Below are 9,821 nucleotides of genomic sequence, written 5' to 3' on the forward strand. Positions count from 1 at the left end.
CGGCCACCTCCGCGCCGGCACCCGCCTGCCGCCCGCCAGCTCGGGGCACTGTCGGATTCTGCCTTCACCGCCGGCCGGGCCTGCCTGGACCAGCGTCGGCAAGGCACCGGCGGGACCCTGGAGCCGGAGCCGGGAGCCCCCCCGCCTCCTGACCCCACACCGCGGACCTGCATCTGTGGGGCCACAGGGTGCCGGGCATCGCAGAGAACCCGCCGGGTCACCCAGAGCAGTTCGCCATGCTAATGCACGTCTGGAGGCTGCGGGCCGCACCTTGAGCTGCTTTTGTAATTGTGGAGGCCAAAGGTCACTCGCATTAACATGTCTCAATAAATTTCGTATTAAAATATTTACGCACAGTTTTCTTCTCCTGACGTGTGTACACATTTTTGGGGTGGACTCTGAATCTAAACAGGAATACGCATTATATCGTGTATGTGTAGATAAATCATTTATAGCATGCATTAGAAATTTGCCCTATAATACTGTATACTGTACATTACATAACCCATATAAATGCAGGAAAATTTATTGGAACACAAATATCTCGGACCCGTGTTTGTCTTTCAAGTGCATAAAATGAGTGAACTTCAGTATGTAAAGTTCCATGAATTGTGAATTCTTCATTAACCTTTTGTAAATCTTGGGCCAGAGTTAGCTTGGTCTGCGTCCAGCCATCCGGTGACAAGTTCATTGCCCAATTTAAAGGTACTTTGATCTTTGGTCTGAAACAAATTAGGCAGAGTGCTCTAAAGAGCTCATCAACACCTGTAATCCCAGCACTAGGGAGGCTGAGGCAGGAGGATCACCGTGAGTTTGAGGCCAGCCTGGGCTACATAGTGAGAGCCTGTCTCAGGGAAAAAAAAAAAAATCCCTCCCCAACACCGCAAAACCTAGAGCAGTGGCACTGGCACCACAAGGGCTGTCGCCTCCGCTGGCCTGGAGTGCACGTGGTTCCGGGTGTGCCTCCCTGCAGGTGTGAAGAGCACACGCCGCTGCTGAGGGGAACCCGCTTAATGGCCGTAAGTGAATACGATGTCCACGGGGGCAGCACCGAGAACTGAGCTCGGGGCCTTCCTGCAGAGCTACATCCTCAGCCTTTTTTGGTGTTTATTTTGAAACGGGATCTAAACCACTCAAGTTGCCCAAGCTGGGCTCAAACTTGGGATCCTTCTGCTTCTGCCTCCCAGAATGCTGGGATTAGAGGCTTGCACTGCCACCCCTGCTATGAATAAATCTTCCATGAAACTATCACTGTTTAGCTCTCTCAAAAATGTTTCAAGGGGGGTTACGGATATAGCTCAGTGGCACAAGCATCTGCCTGGCAAGCACAAGGTTCTGAGTTCGATTCCTGGTACCAGAAAGAAAAAGTTTCAGGGTATTAATAACCAGAATATCAAATCCACTTAACGGTAGGGAATTTTATAAACAAAAACTCTGTAGAAATGGAGCCACACGGACGTCAGAGGCACACAAGGTGGGAAACTTTATTTTGTGCTTGTTCCCGTGCTACAAATGTGCAGGATGTGTAACCGTCCTGTGACAGCAGAGGAGCGGAGAAAACAAACCCCTTCCCGGAAAGGGGGTTTCAAGTCGGCAATGAACATACAGAGAACGGGACTCTGTGTCCGACCCTCTCCGACGCAAGCGGGTCCCGGGAGGGCTGCTGTCTAAGAGACGGGTCTCCGGGAGTTGTACACCCGCACACCGTTCTGCACGGAGCAGCGAGCGTACTTAGTGAGTAAGGCACCAGTCGTCTGCTTCTCCCCACACAGGTCTCTGTGGAAACAACCGGAAACCCAGGTGAACAGCGTGAACGTCTGGGAGAACGAAACAGTCCTCCTCACCTCTCCCCCAAAGCCCCGTTCACGTGGGCGTGAGAGTGCGTGCTCACAGGAGAAACAGAGCAGGGCTGGTTCGAAGTCTTTTTTATTTACTTTTGAGACAGGGTCTTGCTGTGTAATCCAGGCTGGCTTTGAACTTGCAGCAATCCTCCTGCCTCAGCCTTCTGAGTGCTGAGATGACAGGAATGCACTCCCACACCGGCAGTTCTACGTCTTAACTAAACCTCCAAGTCAAAAATACAAGCAGTGTGTCACCATAGGGCCTGGAGCCAGAGAACCCGGACCCCAGACCACTGTGAGTTTGTGTAGCTGCCCTCTCCCCTTACCACACAGAGGGGACGAGCACGGGGACGTGACGGGGGTGCATGCCGAAGGACAGCGAAGGCCGCAGGCCAAGCAGGTGCAAGGCCCTGGGTTCATCCCCAGCAACTGGGCATCGCCAGGAAACCACAAAATAAGCAGGGTCGAGAGGAGCAGAGAACGGCAAAGAAGGGAGAAAGAAGCCCCACCAGAGGCGGGTGCGAGACGACGCACAGGGTTTGCTGGGGGCTTAAACCAGGGGGCAGGACAAGGCGGCTCCAGACTGCTGTTTCTGTCAATTGGCCAGGAGGCATTGCTGACTCAGCCTCCACTCCTGGCTTACAGGATCCCGCCTCAGCCTCCTGTGTAGCTGGGAGGGCAGGAGGGTGGCTTGCAGGAGGAAAGGAACAACGTCCGACGGTGTTAGACGTTACCGGAGGAGCCCCGTGGGAGCAGTTCCGAGGGCAGAGGGAGGAGAAACCAGATGTGAAAGTCCCCCTCCAAGCGGCAGGAGGGGTCTCTCAGCCCCACCCACCGGATGGGGAGCAGGGGCAGGACACCCTCCGCACCCCTTTCCAACGCCACCAAAGGAGGCAGGGGTGGGGCTACTAACTTTAAGGCACGCTCCTCTTAGTACATAAAATACACACTCACACCTGCACTGCTGTCCGCACTCTCTAGAGTCAGTCTTCCTGCGCCAGACACACGCGCTTCCCCCTGCTTCGCGCACTAACTCTACGCTGCACGCCCGGAGGGCTCCTCCCAAGCAACCTACAGCCCCCGGGCTGCGCCGACCAGGACCAGCGGGGCGGGAGGAGCGAAGCCACAGCCGCCACGCAGAATGCGCACGCAGGCAGCCAACCCGTGAGGGGCCCGGGGCCCGGGACCCACCTGCGGCGGTCCAGGCAGCCAGCCAGGCCGTGGCCAGCTCCATGTCCGTCAACCCACAGGAGAAGCCAGGGACAGAGGGCCCGCGGGACCCGTCTTGCAGAGCTCCCTGAGCTCTATGGGCAGCTTCCTGCCGCGTTTTCCTCCTTACAAGTACCGCGTTGTCCTGTCTTAAAGCCTGTCCCTGTAAGGCACCATCAGTGCGGAGTTTACGACCCCGGCTACCCGCTCATCCCGGCGGTGCAGCCCTCACTCAACAAGACTGTGCCAGCGCCTCCCGTGAGCACGGATGTGAGGAGCTCCTCCCTGAGATGAGGCGGGGCGGGGAGACAGTCTGTGGCTCACCGAGGCACAGTGAGAAATCCCCATCAGACATTCCGAGGGATGCACTGAGTAGGTGACTAAATGTATCACCTCTAAAGGGAGAAAATCGCTCATTGTAAATGCGTCCTTCGGGGCGTGGTGGTACATGCCCGTAATCCCAGCACTCAGGAGGCTGAGGCAGGGGGATCGCTGCAACTTCAAGGCCAGCCTGAGTTACACAGTAAGTTCAAGGCCAGCCTGACAACATAATGCGACTCCATCTCAAAAAACAACAATCAACTGTTACTCAGTCACTTACTGGATGTAGGGAGCAATGTCCTCTTCCGTCCACTTCTCCCTTACAGAGAACAGAGCATTAAAACGTTCCTGATTGCCCTCGGGCAGATCATCCGCTCTGAGCAGAAATATGATCTCCGGCCTCGAGTGTCTGTCCACCAGTGCTAAGCCCTGTAAAAAACCACGGGAAAAGGTGGTTCATTTCCCTAATGACCCGCTGCTTAAACTTAGCCCAAGGTGAGCACCAGCCTCACAGAACCACACAAACTACCCAGAGATTTGTAACAGTCTTTCCCATAAAAACAGCTCCTTTTCATTGTTTTGTTTTGTCTTTCGAGACAGGCTCGCCTGGACCTGTGAGCCGGCAGCAGGCCCGATGGGTTACCTTGAGCTGGTCCAGACTGGTCACCATCCCTTCGGGGACACTCTGCTGCCACACGGCCTGGAACTCGGCCAGGTTGAACTTCACTGCGTTCTGCAGGAGCATCTGGGCAGTGGCGCGGCAAATCTTATCCGCACTCAGCTCGAAGTACACTTCCCCTGCGGCACGGCATCAGAGAGCCCTGTGTTACCCACAGGTCCCTGCTCCTTCCCCACAGCACCACTGCTCAGCCTGGCCACCCGCCAGGGCTCGTGTCCGGATGTCCACCAAAGCCTCACGCACTCACTCACAGGTGGGACTCCTGGGAGGTGGCTGGGATCAGGGCTGTGTGGTGCTGGATTACTCCGCTGACTGGCTTAGTGCGGCTCTGGCTGTGGCTGGCTGGATTTACTGAACACAGAAGCTGCACTCGGTGTGGGGGCACCAACCACTATGCTGGTAGTGGGTGCAATAAAAGGGAAAGGAAGGCTCGCTGCTTCCTGCCTGCCCTGCCACAGACTGTTTCTCCTCTGCCATGCTGTCTTTCCTGGAACCAGCCAACTGAAACCTCTGCAAACCGTGAGCTGAAGTAAACCTCTCCTCTTTTAACTCCAAGTGTTGGGTATTTTGTCTCAGCAACAAGAAAGTAGCTAAGGCACACCTCTCTCACTCCCAGCCCTACAGGTCTTATTTTTAACACCAGCTCGCTCCACACAAGCACACCAACTCTAGCACATGAAAATTCAATGCCCAAGAACATCCTTTCCAAACTTACCTTCGTCTATGTACCTCCTCCCGTAACACTTAAGGCAGTGCTCTATCATTTCCCTGGAAAATTAACAAAGCCCATTTGAAAAGTTACCGCACACTATACAGTATTTTGGTGATCAATTCTGTCTGGGTATTCCTCTCCTATCATTTTTTCCCAGCACCCATGTTTATCAGCCCATGTTTGCAGAACATAGAGGTCACACTCCTTGTCGGAAGATCATACCCGTACATAACACTTCTTAATTTTCTTTTCACCTTTTCCTTTTCTGGCACCAGGAATCAAACCCCTGACCTTGTGCTTGCCAGTCAGGTGCGTATGCCACTGAGCTATCTCCCTGGCCCTCTTTTCATCTTTTCTCTTCCCTACACTCCTTGGTGTCCTTCCTATTACCTAGCTACTTATTTATTTTGTTTTTTAACAAGAGGCCCTATATGTAGTTCAGGCTGGCTTTGAACTCACTATGTAGCCCAGCTGACCTCAAACTTATGAAGATCCTCCTGCCTCAGCCCCTCCACCCTGAACGCTAGGATTACAGGTGTGTCCACCACACCTGGCTCTATTATCTGCTGTTTATTTTGCTTTTTGTTTACACTGGGTTTCTCATGCAAGAGAAAACAAGCAACACTTAGGCTGTGTGTCTGAGTTATTTCACTGAACATTACGGTTTCAAAACGCATCCACTTTCCTACAAATGACTCAAGCGTATCCTTCTTCATGGCACAGTAGTGCTCCATTGTGTGTAAACACTTTTATCCATCCATCTGTTGATGGACGTACAGGCCGTCATGCGCTGTGTTTTAAACTTCATTTCTTTTTTCTTTTTTCTGTGGTACTGGGGATTGAACTCCGGGCCTTGTACATGCTGGGCAAGTGCTCCACCACTCAGCTGCATCCCCAGCTAAACCTCATTTCTAACTAGAAACTAAGACATAAATTTGCGATTTGAAATATTATTTGGATGCTGAATGGTATTTTATTTACTTTGAGAACTAACAAACACACACTGGGAAACTGCTACATGTCAAGCCTCGGGCCACACATTTTTTACAGGAAACGTGAGCCTATTAATATAAAATAGCTCAAACATAACAATTTGTATTTTTATGACAAAAATAAGAAAAAAATGATACAGATTCTTTCACCCTAGTCATCAAAATTCCCAACTCCTTTTTGGTTGTATATTTTTAAGCTCTGTCTAAGATATCAAAATACAAACGGCCCACGTCCCGAGTTTTGTCCCAAGCTGGGCAGGAACTTCCTCCCGCTCAGGGAGCCGCAGGACCAGGAATGAAAATACTTACTCTGGCTCCAGGGGGCCCAGCTCCTGAAGGCAAATACTCAAAGGGACTTTACTAAAAGACCAGGATTCGGAATCCACAAGCTGAGTTACATGATTCAGAAGTTTCATCTCATAATCAAACTCAAGAATCCTCCAGTGACCTAGAAATTTCAAGAGTCAGATTTACCAAGGGGCACGTTAAGAGAATGAAGTAGCTGATAAGGTCGATAAAGTACTAGCATACTCTTGTCTGTTGCAAAACAAACAAATAAAACAAAACAACACTAAAAGTCTTTGTGTTCTAGCCGGGCATGGTGGTGCACGCCTGTCATCCGAGAACTCAGGAGGCAGAGGCAGGAGGACTGCCTACAGTTCAAGACCAGCCTGAACTATGTAGCAACGCCATCTCTCAGAAACTCAAAAAAGACAAATATAATCTGGTCTTGTTTGTCTGCAGTGCTGCAGGCCGAATGCAGGGCCTAGTGACTACGCAGCACTTTGGTTCTGAGTCCCGGAAGGATTCGGTCAACGTGCAGTTCGGTGAACACACCCACACCCTTCTGGCATCCGACCCCCTGCCCCCCCAGAACACCACCTCCAATCTCGCAGGCATTCAGAACTCGCAGGTGAGCCATTATTTCCTCCTCACTCGCCTGAACTACATCAAGCAAATCCTCGGTTGTGTACTGAAATGAAAACAAGCACATTTTAAGGCTCTGAAAAATAGTATTTTTTTTAGATTTCTCATTGAATTTGTGGGAATCCACAGAACTGATGGAGGAAATAATTTATGCATTCGTTCAGTTCTTTTATTACTAATATACAATGACTCTGACACAGAAATAGCACGGGGCATAGTGGTGCAAGGCTGTGTCCCCAGAACGTGAGAGGCTGGGGCAGGAGGATCACCGTGAGTTCGAGGCCAGCCTGGACCACATAGTGAGATCCTATCTCAAAAGAAAAGACCGCCGGGAGATAGCACCTTACTGTTCCTCTGGAGCCTGCGCACCCAGGCCCTCCGCGGGGTCTCCCACCCGAGTCCTACCCACGCCATCCCTGCCCGCTGTCGAGATCGGAGGCCACCTTACCAGCTCAGGGTGGGCGGCCCTCGATGCGACGCCCACCTCAGTGGGTTGATGTTTGAAGCATAAACGTGAAGCTAAGACCGCTGCTGTGCAGTGATCTAACCAGGTATTTTCCCCTCATTTCCAATCAAGAGTGACGCTGACAGTCTTACCCTGGAGTGATTCGAATCCACCTCTTTGGGGCTGTCGGGTCCTTCATAGGTGTTTTCCATCAGAAGTCTCCTCAGCTTCTGTAGTTTCGGCCTGCATCTTCTTAATTCCCAGTAATTATTGGCAAAACCAAAGATCTAGAAATCATAAACATCGCAACACGTTAGTGGCCGTGCTGAGGAAACTCCAGCTAACCCAGCGCTGTCAACGATAACCAAGTGGGGTGGTGGGGGGTGGTTCTCCTCAAAGCCCAATTCAGCCGGCATTGCCAACAAAATTAGAATGAGAAATTTTTTATTTTTTTTGACACAAGGTCTCACTACGTAGTCCAGGCTGGCCTTGAACGCATGACAGTCCTCCTGCCTCAGCCTCACCAGTGCTGCGCACACCACCATACCTGGCTGAAAATGAGGAAGCAAACATCACACCTCAGGTACACTCTAGAAACTAACCTAACCCAGGAGAAGCTGACCAGGACAGCAGCAGTTCGCACACCAGGTGGACACACTTCCGGTGAGAGACACAGTAAGGAGATGTCATAAAAAGGGAAAGGTGCGCCTTTGCTCTGTGTCCCGTGTGACACACAAGTGAAAGAGAATGCGGAGCTCCGTCCCACGCCTTCCATGCACGTCCATCACTGGCTTCAGTGGCTCGTCAGGCCCCCCGCAGCCAGAACGGTGCAGCAGATCGAAACCAAAGAGGCCCGGGGCTGGGGATTTAGCTCAGCGGCAAAAGCGCCTGCCTGGCAAGCGCAAGGTCGTGAGTTCGGTTCCCGGTACCGGAGAAAAACAAAAAAAAAACAAAGAAAAAAAAAGAAACCAAAGAGGCCCGTCAGCAAGCCCTGGCTGCTGCAGGAGATAAGCGGTAGTAGCTGATTTCTCAGCCACATGGTGGGGCCTTGCAAAATGATCAAGCCTTTCTTTCTTTCACTCCCTCTCTGAAAAATATTAAAACGTGCCGTGCCTTGAAGTAGATGTGGATGACCGTCAGGACGTCGCTGCCGGGTGTGAAGTCAAATGCACGCCGACCTTCCAGTTTTTTAAAAAGGGTGAGGTGAGTGAGTTTCCCGGCGCTAATAAGGCAAAGCTTGCAGCCACCATTAATGAATTAATCTGTGTTTTCTGAAGAATGTAACCTGCTATCGGCTGTTTAAAACTTTAATTTTCTTTTTATTTACAAAAAAATAAGAAGTATGGAAACTGTCTACCCAACTGCCATCTGATTATAAATTACAATAAAATATTAATTCTACCCTTTAAAAAAAAAAAGAAAGAGAACGCAAAGGAGAGACTTTCGTTCAGTGCAAGAAGCTTCTAGGCTGCAGTGGGCACCCTGTAAGTAATCCCAGCACTGTGGGAGGCTGAGGCAGGAGGATTATCATAACCTCAAGGTCAAAACCTGAAATATACAGCAATTCCCTGTCTTAAAAAAAGAGAAAGAAATCAAACAGAAAACATAGACAAGTTCACAATAACTCAAACAAAAATAATAATGCTGAGAAATTTTCAATTTCATGAAATAGATACTCAGAATGGTACGATCATATACTTCATTTTTTTCTTTTTTTGATCATATACTTTATACCTAAAGTAGTTTTTTTTTCTTGTGGAGGGGAGGCCACTAGAACAGGGTGTCACTATGTAGCCCAGACTGGCCTGAAGTCAGCGTGCAGCTCAGGATGGGCTCCAACTTGCAGAGATCCTCCTGCCTCAGCCTCCCGAGTGCTGGGATTACAAATGCACATCCCCCACACCCGTCTTCCATCTAAAGATCTGACTAAAGAAAGGACTGGCGCACCCGCTGGCCTCCCCAGCTCACTTGGGAAGGTCAGGACGGCGGTACCTCGGCGTGGATCAGGTCCGGTGGTGCCGGCTCCCGTGCAAGCTGCTCTGGCGTCTGGCAGCCGGGGATGCACAGCAGCAGGTTGGAGGTGTCGGCCACCTTCAGCTCATAGGTTCTGTCCCCACTGCACAGCACGGCCTGCTCGTCCTTCTCCCCGCGGATCACCAGGCTTCAGAACAATGGATAAGATGCATGGTTCCTTGGGATGGCCCCGGGTATCTGCATTTGAAGCAGCTTCCAAATCAAGACTTTTGGGTGTGGAGGCCCACGCCTGTGATCCCAGCACTGAGGAGGCTGAGGCAGGAGGGTGGCAAATGCAAATCCAGCCCGAGCAATTTTTCAAAATTTAAAAACTGAAGAAAAGGGGCTGGAGACACAGCTCAGCGATTGAGTGCCCAGGGTTAAAAACCCAGTACCCCCTCCAAGGAAACCCCCAGGATACCAGTTTTCTAAAGCAGGCTAAAATGAAGCTCCTCCAACTTGCATAGAAGAATCTAAAATAAGTCAGCGGGTGCTGCGGGCCTTCATCTCAGCACTCAGGAGGCTGAGGCAGAACTACTAAATCTGAGTCTACCTGCATAGCAAAGTCAAAGCCAACCTGGACTACATATTAAACTGCCTCAAAAACAAACAAAAAAACCCAGAATGCAACACTGTTTTAAAACTAAGCTTTTGGTTACATAAAAAGGCTTCCAGTTGCTAA

At 50.8% G+C, this 9,821-nt stretch overlaps 1 protein-coding gene and 1 pseudogene across 2 annotated transcripts; one reads left to right on the plus strand and one right to left on the minus strand.

Moving 5' to 3' along the window:
* Positions 1-1,459: 1,459 nt before the first annotated feature.
* On the minus strand, positions 1,460-9,287 carry Dscc1 (DNA replication and sister chromatid cohesion 1; the record flags this gene model as incomplete). 2 transcript variants are annotated; one of them, XM_013512833.1, is given in 8 exon segments in its annotated part: positions 1,460-1,776; positions 3,652-3,800; positions 4,015-4,169; positions 4,766-4,818; positions 6,064-6,202; positions 6,637-6,727; positions 7,279-7,413; positions 9,119-9,287. In XM_013512833.1, coding segments are annotated over 8 exon segments (1,000 nt in total), but the record flags the coding sequence as incomplete, so codon positions are not given.
* LOC102007550 lies at positions 8,088-8,544 on the plus strand (annotated as a pseudogene).
* Positions 9,288-9,821: the final 534 nt, after the last annotated feature.

This window comes from Chinchilla lanigera, unplaced genomic scaffold, assembly GCF_000276665.1.
Source record: "Chinchilla lanigera isolate Chin_1 unplaced genomic scaffold, ChiLan1.0 scaffold00016, whole genome shotgun sequence".
Taxonomy (NCBI): domain Eukaryota; kingdom Metazoa; phylum Chordata; class Mammalia; order Rodentia; family Chinchillidae; genus Chinchilla; species Chinchilla lanigera.